Source organism: Bidens hawaiensis, unplaced genomic scaffold, assembly GCF_021521415.1.
Source record: "Bidens hawaiensis isolate Kalapana, Puna unplaced genomic scaffold, B.hawaiensis_p1.1 tig00002617_1, whole genome shotgun sequence".
NCBI lineage: Eukaryota > Viridiplantae > Streptophyta > Magnoliopsida > Asterales > Asteraceae > Bidens > Bidens hawaiensis.
The window spans coordinates 3,132,721-3,155,513 of record NW_027491142.1 but is presented as its reverse complement, the minus strand read 5'-3'; the positions used below and the strand labels follow the sequence as shown (position 1 = coordinate 3,155,513).

Sequence of the window (22,793 nt, the reverse complement as noted above, 5' to 3'; positions counted from 1 at the left end):
TCCGACGAAATGCCGAACGCTAATTGACGGATAGCAGCCGTGCATTTTTGAAGAGAGGTAAAACCGGGGAGACCCCTAGCATCCTCCCTTTGTTGAAAAAAGGGATACCGTGCCTCTAAATCACTTGCTATACGCGTGAACAATTGTCTGCTCATTCGGAAACGAGTTCGAAAATCCGACTCCTCGTATACCGGTTGAGGGCTAAAATAATGCATAATCAAAGTATCGTTAGCACCCGATCGATCACGATCACGAGGTGGTGCTCTAACTCTCGGGACTCGAGGTTGCTGGGCTTGATTTTGCAAAAGATCCACCACGGTTGCGGTCAAAACTCCCCCCTACATGAAGAAGCAACTCATCCTCTTCGGAGGAGTCGGAATCAGACGAGTATCACGACATTTTTTTTGTGTTAATTTTGAGAGGATTTTAGGAGGAAAGATGTATAATTGTGAAATAGAGTATATTTTATAAAGGTATATATTAAAAGTTTAAGAAAATATATACTTTTTTTTTAATTTTTAAGAGCCCAACGGCTCTTTTTGCTAAAACCAATACAACTTTCTCTCTCTCTTCTCCCGCTACCAGGCTCACGCCTGCCTTTATTTGACCGCTAGCGCCCCTGGTGGTGTGGTGTTAGCGCCTGGGGGCGCGAGCGGAGGGGCTCTAGCGCCCCCGTTGAAGCCCCCACACCCCTCAGTCTTATCCTGTATATCGTCTTCTCCGACAAGCATTGTGTGCCGGTAACGACAAGCATTGTGTGCCGGTAAGACCATGAACTCCGGCGACAATTCAACCTCGACCCGACCATTTTCCAGAGGCCTTTCAACCCCAATACCGACATCACCACTAAACCTTTCTATCCATACTTCATCACCGTTGATCCAACTCCGGCGAACACACCAACCGTCACAACCAACCCTAAAAACCAGCGAGTTTGGACCACGTGGACTCGTCAGTCAGGTTCGTTTTTTTCCGACGAACTCACCACCTATTTAAACCAAGTGAACTGCTGATTACTTAATCCCATCTCGCATCTCGTAACCATTCTTCCAGCCCAAAATTTTCCGGCGACATAACAACCATCATCTCCTCGCTTCAAATCTCGAAAACAAGCCACAAATCATGGTACACATCTTAGAAACACAACAGCCGATTAATGGTTTAGGATGTGGTCATAACAAATTTCAGATCTGATTTGATGGTTCCAAGCAATTGGAATGGTGGCTATTGGCGAGAAAAAAGGGTGTGGTCGGGTGCAAATTGATGATTTTCTTTTGCTCGTCGGAAGTTCGCCGTAATACCATGTAGGTGGCCGGAAACTTATTGAAGAAGATGCATGTGTTTGTTTGGTGATTGTTGCCCCTAATGTAATTTTAATTTTGTTTTTTCTTATTCAATATCTATTAAATTAGTGATTTTTTGTTTTAATGTGAAGGGGTATCTTTGTCATTTTAAATCTAGTTAACTGACAAACTTAACCGTTCATTAGATTGAAATTGCTGCTAGTAACAAAGTTGAAAATTGAGAGCAGTGATAGTTGGGATTAATATTGGTCAATACTAGATAGTTTGGATTATTAGGATCCAATTTTCCTAAAATAAAAACACCGAAAGTATCTTAATTTTCTGTTTTAAGATGCCAAAAGTTGACCTTATCCTTTGCTTAAAGGAACAAACAGCAATCATTAATCTTCGCCAACAGTTGAATATTTAATTATTATTATATCCTGCAAGTTGACCTTTTATTATTATAGCTTGTGTTTACACTTAAAACCTTTCTGTATATATTCTTCTGCAATTTATTCATATTATGGTAATCACTTTATACTCTATTTATTTCTGTATAATTGAATTTGAAGTTTGATTTGAGGTAAAAGGAGATATGCAGGTTATAGGGTTGAGGTTGCTGGTAATATTATTTTTATTATATAGCATTAATAGTGTAACATCACATGGAGATCAACCTTTTTCAAAGATTTCCTTACATGAGACTGTCTTTGCTCTTGATGATGCAGCTTATGTTAAAGCTTCTCCTTTGCTTCTTGGATTAAAGGTAAAAGCAAAGATTAAAAGTTTTTCATTATTTGTTACGGACCGAAACCAATGCAAGGTATGGGACTTCGGTTGTATGGGCAACTGATGTGGTTTTTATAAGCCAAATGGGTTCCCTCACCTGTCGGACTAGTCTTTTGGGTTGAGTTCTTCTGTTTGGCTTGTAAACTTGTTTAACTTTCCCTCTTTTGTGGTATACCAATGTTACAAGCCAAACAGAAGAACTCAACCCAAAAGACTAGTCCGACATGTGAGGGAACCCATTTGGCTTATAAACCCCACATCAGTTGCCCATACCACCGATGTGGGACAAGTCCCATACCTTGCATTGGTTTCAGTCCGTAACATTATTGTATTAGGTTTAGTGATTTGTTCACGGCCCGAATCGAACTGGTTTGTTTTGACACCGAGCCGAACCAAACAGTTTGAATTTAAAGAAACAAGGCATATGTTTATGCTTGAACTTGGTTTAGTTTGAAACCGAGTGGCTTGGTTTCGTACAAAGTTTTCAACTTTAAATTTCTAAAAGTTCAAAATGTCATTAATTCAAGACTTCTAATTCTAAAATGTCTAAAACTCAAAGTTAACAAGAAAACATGTATAAAATGAGTAGCTAGGGTTTAAAGTTGAACTTTGAAGTCACACACAAAAGAGGGAAAGTTAAAAAAGTTTACAAAACGTGTATATATAGGGTTTGGATCAAATACAAATGAAATTAACGTGCTAAACGTGAGAATCAAATAGATAATTATATATACAAGTAGAGTAATTATGTAATTACATCATAGAGTAATTATATAATTACTCTATGATGTAATTACGTAATTACTCTACTTGATTCTCACGTTTAGCACGTTAATTTCATTTGTATGTTAACCTTCCCTTATATATATATATAAATAGTAAACTTAAAAATAATTCGAGCAAAACGAACCGAACCGAACCAAGCGAGGCTTTGCATGTGCTTGGCTTGTTCTTAAACCGAACCGAGCCGATTGGATCATTTCCAAACCGAGCCGAAATCGAACGAGCATTTTACGAGCGAGCAGTTTGGACAGCCCTAATCAAGAGTAACGATACATGCCATGTTTATAGGTTTAGAAAAGCAAAATTCGAGAAAAAAATATAGATGCAAACCTACTAACAAACTGCATAAAAACATTATACAAGTGTACAATATTACCCCTGCTCATATAAATGACTGTTTGATTAATTCTAATCTGATTTGAATGGTTGGCTTTAATTTTGAGTCTTTATTCATGCCATATATTGTGTGTGATTATCAATTCCAAAACTCCATTACAGGGTCAAACCTCTGAATGGTTGACTTTAACATTGCATAATCCAAATCCATCTAATGATGACTGGATTGGAGTATTCTCACCTGCAAACTTCAGGTATTTTACAACTTAAATAATGTTCTTCATCAATCAAATATGCAGTTAAAGAAACTAACATTTTTAATGGTTTTCAGTGCTTCGACATGCACCCCGGAAAGTTCAATGGTTGCTCCACCATTATTATGCACTGCACCTATCAAGGTTTGTTTAGTTTCATGACTTCATCTTACTCTTGTTTAATATTAATATTGTTTGGAAAAGAAGCTATAACAATTCAACCAAATTTCATTTCTTTTTTTAGTTCCAATATGCAAATTACAGTAATCCTAACTACAAAGACACGGGAAAAGCATCATTGATGTTTCGGTTGATCAACCAAAGATCTGATTTCTCTTTTGCATTATTCGCTGGTGGATTATCAAAGGTTTGCCTATGATTTCTCATATCTTTAATTCTTAATTCCCTTTTTTATATAAATTTCTGTTATGGATTTTTAACCTGAGGTTGAATTACATTGTGCAATAGCCGAAACTTGTAGCAGTATCGAATTCAGTTGCTTTTGCATATCCAAATGCACCTAATTACCCTCGGTTAGCTCAAGGAAAGACTTGGAATGAAGTAAGTTTATTATCAATCTTCAATAGTTAGTTAACTAAATTTACAAGTTTTATGTTTTCTAAAAATAATTGTTGTATGTATATTAGATGACTGTAACATGGACAAGTGGATATGGAATCAACGAAGCAGAACCTTTTGTTGAATGGGGCCGGAGAGGTGAGCCGAAACAGCGGTCTCCTGTTGGGACATTGACAATAGACAGAAACAGCCTCTGTGGTATGTAAATAATCTACAAACATTAAGGATGAAAGTTGCAATTTTTGTTTTATTTCTTTTTATCATTTTGTAAAAATAGGCGCACCTGCACGGACCGTTGGATGGCGTGATCCTGGTTTCATTCATACCGGATTCTTGAAGGAATTGTGGCCCAACTCAGTGTATGTTACAGTGTTCCACACATTATTATTACTACATCATTAGTTTTCAAATTCAATAACTTATAGATTTTTATTCATTGTGCAGGTACACTTATAAACTGGGCCACAAACTCTTAAATGGGACGGTTATTTGGAGCCCGGTTTACCAATTCAAGTCATCTCCTTACCCTGGTCAAAACTCGTTACAACTTGTGATCATTTTTGGAGATATGGGAAAGGTGGGACCGTCTATTAAAATATTAATTAGATTGTTTTTCGGGTTGGTTTGATATAATTTCAATGCTGCAGGATGAAGTTGACGGGTCAAACGATTATAATAATTATCAACACGGGTCGCTTAATACTACAAAACAACTTATTTCAGACTTGAAGAACTATGATATAGTGTTTCATATTGGAGATATTTGTTATGCGAATGGGTATCTTTCACAGTGGGATCAGTTTACTGCACAAGTTGAACCAATTGCCTCTGCAGTACCTTATATGGTGGCTAGGTATGTTTTTAAAACATGCAAGCTTTGTTCCAAAACATCTTAGAATGCATTGGGATTTGGGGTACACAATAACAGCAAACGTACCCAACATAATCCCACTCATAGCTGAGTAATTGGTAGGGTGACTTAGGGGTGTCTATGGGTCTAGGGCTCAACCCGAACCAAAAACCGAAAATTCGGTTTTCGGTTTTGAAAAGATTTCAGTGTCAGTTTTTCGGTTTCTATAATAGGTTTGGTTTAGTTTCGGTTTTTTAGGTTTTACCATTTGGGTTAGAAAATTTTTGTCTGAAAAATAAAACCCAAAATAATGAATTTGTGGTGGCAATCAGGCCCAAGAACACGGACATTAAATTCGATCTCAATCAACGTCGACTCTTATCTGTTTATTATCATTCTTGACAGTTTTACGGTTCATCCCCTTTGACTCTCACACATTGATTAACTAGGATTAACTTCCAATAATTTGGGCCAAATTTTTTTGTTAATTAATATTTAATTGATTATTGCACATTTGGACAGTTTTGGGCTAAACATTTATTAGTTTCTTATATATGACTTAAAATGGGAACTTTTTTCTGTTTTTTGTTTTTTCTGTTTTTTGTTTTGTTGATTTTTTCTGGTTTTTGGTTGACAGCAAAACCGAAAATGAACTGAAAAATCGTTTTTTTTAATATAAAACCAAACTGTTGGTTTTTTATTGGGTTCGATTATTTCGGTTACAGTTAGGTTATTTCGACTATTACCTATATCCAAGGGGGATGCTCGGCTGCTCCCACTGAGACCTCGGCTCCAGAAAACCCCCTAATCTAAAATTAATCTTTGTCAAATACCAGTTCATCCTTATGTTCATATTTTTTTTTCCTTTTGTGCAATATCTAATAAATCCATGCTTTTTAGTGGTAATCACGAGCGTGACTGGCCCAACTCAGGATCTTTTTACGAGAACAATGATTCAGGAGGCGAATGCGGTGTTTTGGCTGAGACAATGTTTTATGTTCCTGCTGAAAACCGAGCAAAGTTTTGGTAAGGTGTCTTCTTACTAACCTAACCATATACTCTTCTTAATGATTTATTTATTATGTTACAAAACCACATTTACATGTTACAGGTATTCTACTGACTATGGAATGTTTAGATTTTGTATTGCTGATACTGAACATGACTGGAGAGAAGGAACCGAACAGTATAAGTTCATCGAGAAGTGTTTTGCAACCGTAGACAGACAAAAACAACCATGGTTAATATTTCTTGCTCATCGCGTTCTCGGGTACTCATCGACTTCATTCTATGCTGTTGATGGCGCGTTTGGAGAACCAATGGGAAGAGAGAGCCTTCAAAAGCTTTGGCAAAAGTATAAAGTTGATATTGCCATTTATGGTCATGCACACAATTATGAAAGAACCTGTCCAGTTTTTGAGGTTAGTTTTGCATTATTTATATTACCTACTAAAGGGTATTTTGGTCATTTAAATTCTCATTTTTATAATTCATGTATGTTTTTGAGGTTAGTTATGCAATATTCATGTTACCTACCAAAGGGTATTTTGGTCATTTAAAGTTTCGTTTCTGTGATTCAGAATACGTGCACGAGTAACGAGAAGCACGCGTACAAGGGAAGTTTAAACGGGACAATTCATGTGGTGGCGGGAGGTGGTGGAGCAAGTCTTACAGATTTTGCGAATATTGACACTACTTGGAGTCTAGTGAAAGATGTGGATTATGGGTTCCTTAAACTTACAGCATTTGACCATTCTAACCTTCTGTTTGAGTACAAGAAGAGTAGTGATGGTAAAGTATTTGACTCCTTCAAGATATCTAGAGATTACAAAGATATATTAGCTTGTACACTTGATAGTTGTCCCACCACAACCCTGGCATCTTAGCTTCAAAACTTGTTTGTTTCCATGAATCAAGCATCCCATAGATTGTATTTTTTTGGTACATGTTTGGTTTGGTTTGGTTTGGTTTGGTTTGGTTATTTGATTTTGTCAATATGATTTAAGTTTTGCACTCAAATGCTACAACCCTCTAATTTTCTTATGAGAAAGGTAGGAACTTAAACTTGACAATGATGTTTTTTTTTTTTTAAATAATACTTGATATTTTACCTATTTTTGACATATCTTAAAAAGTAGCTACTCGTCCCGCCCGTTTCATTAGTTATACCTAACAAGACTTTACTTAATTTAAAATAATAAATACTCGTTTTATGGTATAATAATAATAATAATGATAATAATAAGATATTCATGAATGTTTTCAATAAGAGAGGGAAGGGGATGTGCCAGGTTGATAAAAGTCAACAATAGTGCATATTCCGGTTATCCATACAAGCAATCAAATATAGATTTTAGTATTCTACTAGAAATTATGTGATCAGTACATAAATTATTTTAACTTTTTATTTACAATAACGCATCAATTTTTAAATTATTTTCTAATGCCAAATCAAATTCTACACAAAAATTTAAGTAGCATCTGATAAAAAAAAGTTTAGTAGTAAAAAATTATATATATCAAAGTATTGTGCAAATGAAATAAAAATAATTTTAAGTTTTAAAACTAAATTGTTATTTTATAAAGAGTTAATTGAAAATATGGTCCCTGTGGTGGAACCCCAAACGCAGGTTGCAACCCGTGGTGACATTTTTGCATATATGGGCCATGTGGTGACACTTTTGTTTCAGTTTAGGTCACTGTCAAGTAATGGCGTTTACCAAAGTGTGGAATTACTTTGTTGCCCATGTGATCATTTCCCCATCTCCAAACTCTTATCTCTTCGACGTCGTCTTCGATATTCACATTGACGATGTCTTAGTTGTCTTCTTCTTCGTCGAAATCGTACTTCAAGTATGATGTGTTGGGTGTCATCAGTTCATGTGGTGTTGCTACATGCTATCGATTTTCCAAGACTGAAGCTAACCCGGGTCGTCAGTTCTTGTGTTGTGTAAGTGTTGCAATTAAGTTTGATTATGTTTCTTTGATTAGGTTATTGTGGTCAATTAGGTTAATTTGACCAATTTGGTTAGTATGTTATGTAAGCTGGTTACAGAAGGAGAGTTGTGGTTGGATTAGATGTGCTGATATCTTGAACTGTCCAAGATGTGAAAAGGTAATTCCTGCTCTAATTAGGACAATCAATAAGCACAAATAGTTTGCCCAAAAAAGCAAATAAAGCCACTAAATGGAAGATATATTTAGTAGTTAGTTGGTTGTTGTTTGTTGTTTATGTACTGAAATTCTAGGAAGTAGTGTATATGTAGTGTTGTTTGTATGTTTTTTTGTAAGATCTTATTGTTAAGACTATGGTTTTAATTGAACATTTAAGTTGTTTATGCAAAATGCATTTAAGTTGTTTATGCAAAATGTTGAGCCAAATATTTATATAATGTTGTCATTTGATAGCCATCTTGTAAGTACACTGAAGCTGACGAGGAAGAAAAAGAAGACTTGGAAGTAATACAAGAAATAGATGAACAATCTCAAGTCATTGTGGAAGATACAAAAGAAAGTCTAGAACCAATGGATCCAGAAAAAACTGTGCGATGATCCATGAAAAGATTACAACTATGAGGTGTTGAAAAGGGCTTGGGATTATAATTCTCCTAAATTAGACCACCTAGACTGGTATCATGATCCGTATCCTGGCAAGCACTCTCCTAACTCAGAATGGTCAAATGATGATTGCCATTGAAATAAGATTGTAGTGGATGTGTTTCATATTTGTAATGTCTTGTTAAATGTTTGACTATGTACTTCCATCTGATCATGTATTCAAGAATGATTTGATATGCATAACAAGTTATGTAGCATTTTGACACAAGCATAAAAAGTCTTGACATAAACATAAGTAGTCAAACATTGTCTTGAACAAACATACTCAAACATGAAGGATTTGGAGACAAACAGCATAAGAAAACATTCAACAAACATATACGTAAACAAACATTGTCTACACTCTCACATTCAACAAACAAACTTAAACAAACATTGTCACCAACCACACATCTTGACTCATTGACGCACCTTGTGTTGATGATTGTGTTTCTGGTTACATTGGTTCACCTTGACCTTGCATGTTGCAGAGTTGTATCCCGTATTCCCACATTTCTTACAAGTGACTGTACCCCTCTTCCTTGTCATTTTGCCTCATTTATCAAATTCAGATTCTAATTCATCCAATGACCTATGCCTCTTTTTTTTGGGCCTTCCAATGCATTCAACTGACAAACAATTAACATAAATGATCTAAATTTTATACAAAAGAAAACCTGGATTTGTTACCCGCTTATGATGCTTTGGAGGAGTTGATTTAAATGGAGAGTTATTGCGAGCCAAAAAACATGGTCCATTGATTGGTTCTATCACATTCTTGTACACTTCTTTCCTTGTGCTTATATAGTAACATGGGTCTACCCATTTTTCGGTTCACCTGCTGCAATATCATTGTCTGTCATGTTTAAGATTGCTGCCACAACATGTTTACAAGGCATCCATGTTAAATCCCATCTCCTGCAAGCACAAGTTCTCTGTTGGACATTGACCACACACTGGGATCTTGGGCCACTAACATGATATTTTGTAGAATCCACAACTAAAACATTCAACTGGGTGGCTCCCATTTTTATTTAGTCAAAGTGTGACTGAGCTACCAGTGTTAATGGACCAGAAGCCTTTGCTTGAAATTTCCTCACATTAACCATCCTCTTGGCCATGAATTCTCTTATGTACTATAAACAGGTGATTATTGATTATAGGCTTGTCTCTAGCACCCACTAACTGCTTGTTAAACACTTCACATCCATTGTTCAACAACATGTCACACTAGGCCCTACCAGTTAAATGGGCTTTTGACCAGCTGGTTGGAGGAATATCTAGAAGTCATTGTGCTAAAGTTGAATATTCTTTCTTTATTCTTCCACAACACTGTTGAAATAGGGCATGCTAGTAACACGAGATGCCCACCATGCTATCCCTTTAAGGATATCTCCTCGCCAATTCTTCTTCATGTTTTGTAATATATGTCTAAAATAAAACATATGCTCAGCTCTGGAGAACATCTTGGCTAAATGTAACATCCTAGATATTAAAATAAATAATAATAAAGGATTTATTATAATGGTGTGTTATTATTTAGTATTTATTATGGTTTGAAAATTTTCGAACTCAAAAGAGTGGAGATGGGCTTGAGGTGTGTGTGTGTATATATATATATATATATATATATATATATATATATCTTAAACCTTCCTTAACCCTAACCACAATTTCCATAATCACCAACACACACACACACACACCCCTTGAATACAAGAATTTGGCAAGAACAAGTTCAAGACATTTCAAGGAAATCGTTAAAGATCTAGATCGATTAGATGTACATTTTATGTTATAAGCTCATTTGTTTAAGTTTGGGTGTTTTGTGAATTCTATATCTAGATAAAACGGGATTTATAAACCAAGATAAAGATTGAAACGTGAACTTAACCAAGTTAGATATTTGGGTTATAATAATAGTGTAGGTTGTTTGGTAAATAACAACAACATGAATATGAATAATAATGGTTAAATAAGGATAAAAGGGAAACAAGAAACAACTAGAATGTGTTTATTAAGAGATGGGATGAAGGAATAAACATCCGGATAAGTTAGCCGAGTGGTTGATTTGTTGGAGATCGAATCCCGGTTCTTGCAAAACGTTTCTGCGAGATGGATAAATGGATTTGGGCTTGCCATGAAAATCATAAAACTCCATGAAAATCAGAGAACTCCATGCAAATAAGAGAACTCCATGCAAATCAGAGAACTCCTTACGAATCAGAGAACTTCTTGCGAATAAGAGAACTCCTGGCAAATCAAAGAACTTCTATAACCTAAGTTAATTCAAACATAATAACCCGAACTGACCTCGTCAACTCCATTAAGTCTCGTTAACTTTGTAAGAGATAAGTTAGCTGATATTGAAAGACGTGCATGTATGTATGTATATATATAAAGAAAATGGTTAAAATAAAAATACATAGTTTTGTAGGAAGAGTAAGAAGGACATAAAATTTAGAGTTAGGAAACTATGTGAGCCTATTTAGGAAACTATGTAGCCTAATTCCTATATCTTAGTGAACTCTTTGGTATTGTGAAAACTACCAATCTCAACCACTAGATCATAGATCCAAATGCCTAGATTTATTCTTACTCTTCCTAGAAAACTATTTCTTTTTACTATAACCCACCCATATATATATATATATATATGTGTGTGTGTATGTATATATATATATATAGTTAGGTCCAAAAGGAACTTAAAAAAGTGGGGAACTGGGGACACCCTTCCCAACCCTTGATCATTTCCCCACATCCTAATGACACCCTCAATCACATACATCACATCATTTTTGTAAGGGAAAAAACCCTCTCCAAAAAAAATCAAAGAAAAAGATTATAAAACCCAAAAAAATGAAAAAATAAATGTGACATTCATCAATTTTGGATAACTTGTTTGTACGATTAAACTGTAAACCGACCCGATTTGTAAAACGGATCTTTTGATAATATAAAATAATGGGTTTTTATGTTACATAATCATCTCATACTTGTCGGATTTTGAAAACACCTTTTTACGGCTTTTAAAACACTTTAAAACGCTAAAAACGCATAGAAAACGACCGAAACGACTCGCGAAACGAACCGGACCAGACCACCCCACCCCTGACCACGCCGCGGCCGGGGGGGGGGGGGTTCACGCAGTGACTTCTGAGGGCTGCAACAACTTTGGACGAGTTTTGGTTGTTTGTTTGTATTATTTGACTTGTTTAACCCATTAAAACACATGCAAGTCTTGATATAAAACATGGAAATAAACCTTGACCATTACCCTATATAAACAAGCTTATCTTATTCATTTCAACCTTGTTCATTCACTTTTTTCTCTCCCAAACAAAGAACACATCTTCATCTCTCCAAGGTTTCTTAATAATCAAACAAGAACCATTCTTTAATTTTGTTTGGTTAGTTAGTAACTGAAGCTTGTGGTACAACATATATATATAATATGCACCCCTTGTTTAACTTCGGCTTTCACCTTCTCCGGCCATGGTCGGTTGAGGTGATACGCTACAAGGCAAGGCTACATGGAGGACTCATTATAGTCCTTGATTATACTATATTTCCTTTAATGCTTACTAGTCTTGTTTAAAGTATAAGTACTTTAGTTTCTAATTCATGTTAAATGAGTTCCATGGTATTGGGTATGAAGTCACTAGCCTCGGTTTTATCCCGAGTTAAGAACTGAACCAAAATCGAACTCTTGTTTACTAGTTTTGTTTTACATAGTTAAATAAACATGTTATGTAAGATTTGAATATTATAACTTTTAAAATCGTTTTTAAGTTCTATGGTATTTGGGTATGTGGCAACCATCCTCGAAATCATTCTGAGTCAAGGACCGAACCAAAACCGAACTAAACCGAGTTCACTCGCTTAAGACACACAAGTGTGTTTTGGGCCAGCGAAACTCATCTTTTCTTCAAGAATGTATTTTAAACTAATGTTAAATTATTTTCTCAACATACTTGGTGTGTCAGAATCCAACTTGATCTTATAACAAGTTTGGACCGGTAAAACCAAATACTCGCTTAACGGACGTTAAGGTTCTTCACAATAGAACTATATACTTAGTTAAGTCTCTTGATTTTTATTCAGTTATCTCATAACATTTATCGCTTTGGAAAGTTGACTTTGAGTTTAGTTAATTATCTAGACTCGAATTGACAAATCCGATCACTTGATTAAAACCTCATTTTGGTATTTATATAACAAAGGGTCTTGCAATAGTGCATTATAACCCACATAAGTTACTTAACATAGGTTGAGTAATATTAATGAATGGAATACCAAGACCCGGTTTCGGGTAAACTTATTTTTCAAGAAACATTTCTTTAATTTCTAAAAACATTTACATTTTAAACCCTAAACTTTATTTATTTACGTTACTTGTCATATATTTTACTTTAAACCTTTTCAAGACTACCTACTAACTTAAGACCCGTTTAATCTAGGTCTTGCTCGTTAAACCGATCTCCGATTTTTCACGAATCAATCTTTCAAGTTACTTAGTTAACGCGGGTACATTTCATCCCCCGTTTTCACTTTTATACTTCGGGGGGTAACATGCATACTTATTCAAAACAAGAATGATTTAATATACTCGATCCTCAAACCATAAACTTTAGGGTGTATGATACTTAGAATACTTGCTCTATTGTGTGTTATATGTTTCATATACTTTACGTGCATGAGTGTTTATTTTTATGTTGTTGTTGAGCCTCAATAAGTATGATGATACGCTCCCCTAACTACTTTAGCCTTGTGCTAGTAGAATAGGCCCTCATTATCCAAGTATGTCGGTTGTTACCGATTAGAAATGATCCTCATTTACATATGTTTTATATACCACGATTGATGCTTTTATTTATAGTCTCATATACCTTTGTGAATTTTGCTTATATTATATATACACACTCAAAACTATGAAATTGCTCACCAACATACGTCTTGGCAAATATTATTTTATGCATTGTTACAGGTTTGATTATTACTTGACTTGGAGTTTGAAGGCGCCATGCTATTTGATATCGCTAGGTTATTAGAAGAATGAACAATATTTATTTCTTGTATTTGGTGTTTATTTGTATGAACGAGATGTGCTACTTTTGTGATTGAATGAAATTAATGAGTTGATTAAATATTGTCACTTTAATAGTGTCTAGTGTTCATGGGCAATCCGTTGCACCCCGGCATGTTCCGCCGCCGTTGGTCGGGGTGTGACAATAAAAAACCAAAATGTTTATCTAGTATTCTCGTAAAAAAAACTCGGTTTAGCCTTCGGTTCCAGATTAGCTTTTAGGACGTTTAGCTTTTTGGTAGCTTTGTGGGGGGGGGACAACAATTTTCATTAACATTTTACACGTAAAACAACAAATCTCATTAGCATTTTAAATGAAAAACTAGGGATGAGCATTTTCGGTACCGAATTGGTACCACGTTTAAGTTTTGGGTATCAGTACGGTACCGGTATTTTGCACGAAATATCAGTACCAAACAGAACATTTCAATACCGACACCAAATACTTGGATTTTTGGGATCGGGACCGGTCGGTACTAGTACCATCCCAAGCTCATCCCTATGTAAAACCACAGTTTTAAGATTTTACATGTAAAAATTAATATTTTACATGTAAACTAACATTTTTCATTAACATTTTACACGTAAAACAACAAATGACATTAACATTTTATATATAAAATAATAAATCTCATTAACATTTTACATGTAGAACAACAGTTCTTTAAGACTTTACATGTAAAATAACACTTTTCATTGATATTTTACACATAAATAACCAATCTTATTAACATTTTACATGTAAAATAAACATGTTTCGTTATAATATATATATATATATATATATATATATATATATATATTAAAAACCAACCTATGTTTCTCTCACGGAATTTAGTGTTCATGAACATCAACAACTTATGTTTTTACACGTGTACAAGACAATGCGAGTTTCAATGTGACGTATATAGTTTATTTATGCATTTTTCTTTTCCTAATGTCTTTCCACTATCATGTGTACAAAACAAGCCCCTGCCCCCCCTTAAAAACCTAACCCCAAACCCGAAAAACCTAAACCCCCTAAAAACCTATCCCTAAAAGCTAAACTAAACTCGAAGGCTAACCGAGATTATTATTATTTTTTGAAACATGTGATGCTAGATAAACATTTTGGTTTTTTACTTTTTTTAGTTTTTTAGTTTTTTTTGGTTTTATAATTTATTTATTTATTTTTTTATTCTTTTTAGGTTTTTTTTCTTTACACTTAAACTAAAAAAACGAGCATAGCTTATTGTCACACCCCTACTTAGGGTCTAGGCGTGTGATCAATAGTTGGTACCGGCTTTGTAAATATATCAGAGTTTATTCTAGCGGAAGACTTTTTATTATTTAAAATAAATATTTTATATACTTTGAAACCATTAAAATATAAATTCTTTTGTTTGAAAAGCTTCTCGGGTAATAAATACCCAAGTATTTGTTTTATATATCTTTGTTTAATTTTAGCGTGTTAATTTAATAACTGAGTCATCTCTAATTTGCGAACATCCACTTCATAAATGACTCTAATTCTTGATATTGTATTTTTCTGAAATGTTAGAAAAATACGTCAGCTATAAGCTGGTGAACACGCTGACGCGAAAAAATACTTTTATTTACTCAACTACCCCTCAAGACGTAACTTAGGTCTCGCCCTTTCGTGGCTTAGGAATAATTAATTTGAAAACATAAATCAAATTATAAACTTAAGTTCAACTTAAACCGCTCAGCAAACACCGCATCGTTCGATATAACTTAGATACCATAGTATACGCATGATTACCCTCACTTGGACGTAACTTAGCTCCAGACCGTCATGGCGGAGGCAAATAACCAGGTGTGGCGCGGTGTGCCCACCGACTTTTTACCACATATGTAATCCAGACAAACGTATACGACAGCCTGAGGGCCAACATTTACTTATTGTTTATAACATTTTAGAGATACGTAATTTCATGTAATTAATTCAATTTGACACGATTTAAGTTTAGTTATAAAGGTTTGGGACGTATTCACCTTGTTGAAGATTCAGCTTCACTTCATTGATCGACGTTTCTTCCTTTGTTATCTTGGACCTATAGTACGAGTATAACTATTTGTATACTAGATCTATTATCTGGCTTAAGACCTTTAGTCTTGTTTGCATATTCTTTACCTCGTTCTTTTCTTATCGAACCTTAAGTTCAAAAATACTTTTTTTTTTCTAACATATTTGAACCTATAGTTCAAATCATGTATCTTTTATTCTTATGTTCGGACCTTTAGTCCGACATGTTTTCTTTTCTAAAATCTACGTTTCCCAAAACGTATACTTATATACACACACACACCATTTAGTTTATATTAATAATATAAACGATATATATATATATATATATATATATATATATATTTACTTATTTAAAATACTTTTAAATAATACTTTTTATCTTTATTTTATTAATTAAGATTATTTCATTTATTTTCTTTATTCATTTTCTTTTATTATTATTATTATTATTTAAAATCTATTTAAATAATAAGTCATACTTCATTTATGTCAAAGAATTTTATCCCTATCTTTATCTTTATATTTTCTTTGTTTTAATTTCTTTTGTTTATTTTCGAGGTATTGAGTATACCCTCGACTAGGATTTAAGCCTTTATTATTTTATTAATATTTTATTCGGGCATTGTCCATACCTTGTTTGGCTTATTATTTTCTAGAATCTTGGGCATCACTTCGACGTTTGCACATATATCGAGAATCTTGATCAACACCTTCCTTCACGTAAAACGAGGTTCACCGGTCTTTAAAACTTGTCGGCACGCACTTCGTGGCGGGATGTTGGGTCGTCTCGGGTCAGAACGTACTTCAAGACATCCTCGAGATCGGCACAGTTTACGAGGTATATTTTCGGATTTTTGGCATGAAAAACGAGGAGGTCGGTGGCACGTTTATCTAGGTAGAGAGATAGTGTGTTTTTAGAGAGAGAAAGTGTTTGTGATTTGTGTGAGTGAGAATGAGGGGCTTGATGCCCTTTTAGGCTGAAAACGGGCCCCGTCGCGATACGCGATGGGCCAAGACATAGCCGTCGCGTATCGCGATGTAGCTATGATGACTCACAGGTAGGCTTGCCACGTGGCGGAAGCAGTGCCACCTGTGGACACGTGGAGGACACGTGTCAGTTTGTCAGACCACGTCATCGCGATACGCGATGATGTTTGGTCTATGGCAGTCACGTATCGCGATCGGGCCAGATGGCAGATTTTTTATTTTTGACTTTTAAGTTAAAAAGTTGTCATTTTTGGTCCTTTAACTTTTGAACCTGGTATTTTTGACCTGTTATTTTCATGATGTTATACTTATCAAGTACGTTTAGTTATAAAATACAAACTTAGTTACTTATGTTAGTTAGTTACACGGTTAATTAACAAGTGTGCATGTCAAACAGTTAGTCGTGCACAACTGAATAAAGGATTTACCATTAGCTCTGAACGTAACATGATTCATGTGAGTTTCTAGCCTCTTTATCTGTTTATGTTTTCGAGGTTGTGTGCATACTCTTAAGTGATAAGTCAATACACTTGCTTTAACTAGTAAGTGTATGTTATGTGAATGTCGTATGTATGTAATAAGTTTATGAATGTATAAGTATATATATATATATATAATGTATATGGTTAAAGGGTTGCAGACCCTAATAATATCTATGAAGGTTAAAGGGCCACAGGCCCTAATAATATATGCGAAGGTTAAAGGGTTGCAAACCTTAATAGTATCTGCGAAGGTTATCGGGCGAAAAACTCTTAATGTTATGTATGAGTAAAGTATAGTAAGTAAAGATTTGAAAGTATGAAAGTAAATATGAATGTATGAATGAAAGAATGATGAAGAAGTTATGTAAGTAATGTGTATCTTCGGATACGTATGTGTAAGTATGTGTATGTAGGGTATGTTGTCTGTTAAACTAGAACTCACTCAGCGTAGCTGATTTTTAGTATACACAGATGCAAATAGGATGAAACAACTGGCTTGAGAAGCACACATGATAGAAGAATAAAGAAGCTGATATCTGAATATTGAAAGTTATGATGTTTTGTGATGTTGGAACTTAAAAGACATGTTTGAATGTTTTGTTTAATTTAAGATTTTGTAATGATGGTTGAAGTTTTAATTATTCCACAAAAGTTTTAATTCACTATGATATTTTGAATTGTGTTAATAAGTTAATCCAACGTCCAATATAGGGCACCGGGACCTTACACTAAAGCTGGTAGAAGTCCCTGCATACATGGACCAAACAAGATAAATACATTAATACAAAAAAAACATTACTGATTAATGATTTAGTTAAATGTTAATGTACCTTTTGTCTATCACTTATAAAAGTGAAACAAGATTCCCCTGTTAACTCAAGATCATCTTTGAGTAATTCCATAAACCATGTCTAGTGTAACATTTCAGATTTTTCGTATTTGAATTCGTATCCATTTACGCGACTCGGAAATATATTTCAAATCTTCCATATTAATAAAAAATTGTATTTATTAGTATTTAGCTTGGTTTAACTAATTTTGTATTTTAATACCTTTTAAATTTGTCAAACAATGATTAGAAACCTTAAAAATTGCTTAAAGTGGCTAAAAAAATGCATTTTTGGAACTTCAAGGACTAAAAATGACAAAATGAAAATTTCCTAGCCACCCTCCCACGCCCCGTAGCGCAGGGAGGAAGACCCTTCTTCGTCACGTAGCGTCACTAGGTCTCTGTAACAGTTTGGTCTATTTTTGGTTCGTTAATTCGTTTTAATGCTAAATCCTTACTTAATTGATCCTAAATCATGAAAATTAAGCCCCAAGTTATGTCCCCTGATATTATAATACGTCCACATTAATTTCCCCTTCTACATGAATCAATTTCTATGTTTATTGAACTGATTTGGTCTTAATTATGTTATTCGTTTTCCTTAATAGAGTAATTACTAAAACAACTAACATAACCTCTGTGTATTTAACCCTAAGACTTCAACCCTAAAACCTTTTATCTCAGCTAGGGGTGGAAAATATGACCCATTGGGTTGAATGAGTTGTATTAAAATGCATATAATGAGTCAGAATGGGTCAAACTAAAAATAATGATTGAAACGAGTCAAAATGGGTTGGAGTTTCTCCATTTATTTTTTGGAACGAGAAAAATGGAGTAAACTTTGTAGTACTTTTACATTCTTAGTTTTTGATTTATATTTCAAGTTATGATTTTTTTAAATTTTTAATGAGGGGTTTTTGAAATGGGTCAAAATGGGTTGAGCTTTCAAAAACTCATTTTGACCCATTTCAAAAGCCCATCATTAAAAAAATTCAAAAAGAAAATAATTAAAAAATCATAACTCGAAATATAAATCAAAAACTAAAAATGTAAAAGTACTAAAAAGTTTCATTCGTTTTTCTCGTTCCAATTAAAAAACTAGAGAAATTTTAATCCGTTTTGACCCGTTTCAGTCATTTTCTTTTTTTTTTTAGTTTGACTCATTCTGACACATTATATACATTTTAATACAACCCATTCAACCCAATGGGTCACATTTGCCACCCCTAATCTCAGCCATCTCAAGTACAACCCACGAAATTCCTTTCCTCTTTTCATCATTTTCTTCAAGAATTTATAAAGTTCATATTTACTAAGTTGACTTTCAAGTTCAAGAACTCTTTGACTACGTGTTTCTCCTAGTTCTAATTCGTGTTTGGGTAAGTTGTCTTCGGCAATTTTGTTCACTTTTATTCAATAATCTATAACTCCCAATAAATTTATGAGATTGAGGGGATTTACCATGTCAATTGGACTCCGACCCGTTTAAGGGCAAAATAATCAACAAGATTGGCTAATCGATTTATAACACTTCTAGTCGAAACTAGCTTTCGAACGAGGGGGATTTTATGTTTATTTTAAGAGTTTGGGTGTATTGAACAAAACCCACCCCCGACTCGCAGTTCAGATTCTGGTAAGTACCAGCTCGCTTATTTACTAAAAACCTCATAACTTGAATTTTGTACATCCGTTTGGATTGATTCCAGCTGCTATATTCTCGGTTTTTACTCTATTTTATTTTTTATAAGTCTCAGGTCTGTTTGAATTAAAATACTTTTCATGATAACCTTGCTCATTTTATCTCCCGGTTTACTCGCAAAATTGTCAAGGTGAGTAATCACTCACTTATTTTACTATTTTCAAATAATTTTGGGGACTTTATGCGTATATATTCTCATTTTTCATACTACATATTATCCATACTAGCAAATCATGACTATTGTATTGTTGATCAACTGAATATTTAATTGCTAATTTCTTACTTGCTTATGTGTTTAGTTCTAGCATTCAGAGATGTCCATCATTTATTCTAGCATGGCTTTATTCTAGCATGTCGTCTTAGTAGCCAAAGCCTGATTCAGTAGGAAATGGCCAAATGACACAAATTACTTGCTTTCATTTAGTTTTGATAGTTACAATAATGTTTTGTAGTTCTTTTTATCTAATATTGTATTTAGTGTCGAAACTGGTGATTAGAGGTGACAAATGAGTTGGGTTGGGTCAAACGAGTCATTTGTTGAAATGAGTCATGGGTCAAAACGAGTTTGGGTCAGAACGGGTCAATTAAAAAAAGAGTTGTTTTGGTTTGGGTCGGAATTGGTTAGGGTCAGACCAGGTTTTGAGGTTTTTTTCAACGAGAATAATGGCGGAAACATTTTAGTTTTTTTTAGATTTTTTGTTTTTTATTTATATTTAAGTTATAATTTTTATTGTTTTTTTTGAATTTTTTTTAAATTAAGATCAAAACCCCTAAAAAAATTCGAAAATAATAATAAAAAAATTATAACTCAAAATATAAATCATAAACAAAAAAAGTAAAAATACTAAAATGTTTCCTACGTTGTCCTCGTTTCACAAAAAAAACCACCCAAAATCGAACCGAAATCGAAAAAATTGACGAAAATGAAACAAAAAGCCAAAACCGGACCACATCAATCGAAATCGAAAAACAATCAAAACGAAAGTAAAATAATTCAAACCAAACACAAACGAAATTGAAAAAAATGGACAAAAACGAGTCCGGAATCGACAAAAAAGAAACCAAAACCCAACCCGTCACGAGTGAGAACTCGTGTTGTCTTGAAACCTGAACCGAACCCGTTCCAATCTGAAACCCATTCTGATTCAAAACCTGTCTTGTACGAAAACCCGTCCGATCCGAAACCTGTCACGTTTCCTTAGGACACTAACCCACATCGACCCATTTATTTGAACTTGTCGACCCATTTTGATCCTAAAATAAAAGGATGGAATTTCAAATGACTAATTTTGACCCATTTAGTTAAAACCTTTTACCCAAACCAACTCATCTAATTTTTAAAACAACTCAAATTGACCCATTTGAAAGGGTTTGGGTCATGATTGCCACCCGTACTGGTGATTTTCTCACTCAACATATTGTTGACAAAATATATCTATTTTTACACATATTGCAGGTTATACTTTGGTTTGAAGGTATAGTGAAGAAAAATTTAGAGATGCCTGAAGATAAAATAAAAACAAGACTACTTGTGTTGATTTGGGATTTAATTATAATTTGCGTTGAACTTGTGTACTTGTACGATATTTTGAATTAAATAAATAAATTGGATATTGTCATATTTAAATTGTTTGATAGTACCTTGTGAGCTGTGATCAATCAGTTTGAGCCCCGACATTTCCGCCGTATGTTAAAAACTTGACGTGATAAAAGTAGTCAAATAAAAACACGCTAATCTAGACACTAAGTAAACTACTAACCGACAAGTGTACCGGTCGACTCTAGTAGGGGTGTTCTTCGGGTTATTTATTTGGGTTTCGGGTTGTTCGGGTCGGGTTATTTGGGTTTGAGCTCAAAACAAACTGACCCAAGAACCGACCCAAACAAGTTCGGTTTGTTGGGTTAAACGGGTCGGGTATATTCGGGCCGGGTTTCAGGTTTAACGAATTAAAAAAGTTATCACTTTTAACAATATCATAAATAACAAAAAACCATATTCCAAGCCGTTATAAAACAATAATATACAACCATATTCAAAAATAACATATATTATTTAGCAAAATATGAAATTTATCATACAAGCATGCATTAGACGGGATGAAATGTTGTAACCTGTGGATCAATACTTGTGTACATTGAAGAAACATGTTCAACACATATTGGTTTAAATGCTATACTATTTAAGTTTTTGAATTGACACATTCTCAACACGTTTTATGACAATTAATACATTGGGATCCAATTTGATAGGTCGAATATTAATTGGAGTTTTGAGAACAGCCGAACAAGAATACATAAGGTCACTCTGTCACTTCACCGCAAACTACCGTTAGAGCATTTTTGTCTAATGCTCGGTCTAGTGGGCTTATAATGTCATTTGTATGTTTGATAGGGGCTGATTTATCAATATTTGAAAGTTGTAAAGTGGAATTTATAAGTAAGGTAGCGTATAAGCTTATACGCACGTATAAGTTTATACGGTCACCACAACTTATACGCTGTCACTGTTGGCTATATATAGGGCTTTCATGTTTAGATTCAAGAACAGTTGACGGATTATTTAGTTTGTACTTTGATTATGATATCAATAAACTGAATGTTATGAGTGTTTGTGTTGTGACTGCTTTATGATATAATTTCTCTATATCATATCGTATAGTAAGTATAATTGAATCGGCCCTAATCATTATGAGTTAACGTACATGATGTTTAGCATGATCAGGATCATGTTCTTACAAGTGGTATCAAAGCTTATGGCTCATAATTACTACTGATTACAACATATTCAAGGTTAATTGATGAAGTTTTGAAGTTTCAAAAGTCAACAATTTAACCGATTACATATTCATCAATTACTCACTGGATTATGGACGATTTTTCAATTCATTTGGTCACCGTGATCGCGGTTACATATTCGTCGTTTCTGCAAGAGTGAATTGGATCTGTTCGAACTCAAGATCATGTTTTGAAATCAGAATGTTGAACAGTTCGTTGAAGCGTATAAGATTTCTGATTCACGTATAAGTTGTCTGTTAAACGCATATGTTACACGCCGTATAAGGTGTTTGGACGTATAAGATGGTTTACGGCGCATAAGTTCTTGGACGCATAAGTGTTACACGTTGGTTTTGTTTGTATAAGTTGATATACGGATAATGTGGTTTTTACTTTGATAAGATGATATATGGATAAGCAAGGTTATACGTT

General features: G+C 34.2%; 1 protein-coding gene across 1 annotated transcript; it reads left to right on the top strand.

The window, feature by feature from the left end:
- Positions 1 to 1,864: 1,864 nt before the first annotated feature.
- On the top strand, positions 1,865 to 6,820 carry LOC143620591 (putative inactive purple acid phosphatase 1). The gene is made up of 12 exons (XM_077092255.1): positions 1,865 to 2,052; positions 3,357 to 3,448; positions 3,526 to 3,592; positions 3,693 to 3,815; positions 3,917 to 4,009; positions 4,096 to 4,225; positions 4,305 to 4,386; positions 4,472 to 4,604; positions 4,675 to 4,880; positions 5,778 to 5,903; positions 5,989 to 6,298; positions 6,458 to 6,820. The coding sequence occupies exons 1-12, from the start codon at positions 1,882 to 1,884 to the stop codon at positions 6,761 to 6,763; spliced, it is 1,839 nt and encodes a 612-aa protein (XP_076948370.1). The 5' UTR covers positions 1,865 to 1,881; the 3' UTR covers positions 6,764 to 6,820.
- The last annotated feature ends 15,973 nt before the right edge of the window (positions 6,821 to 22,793 follow it).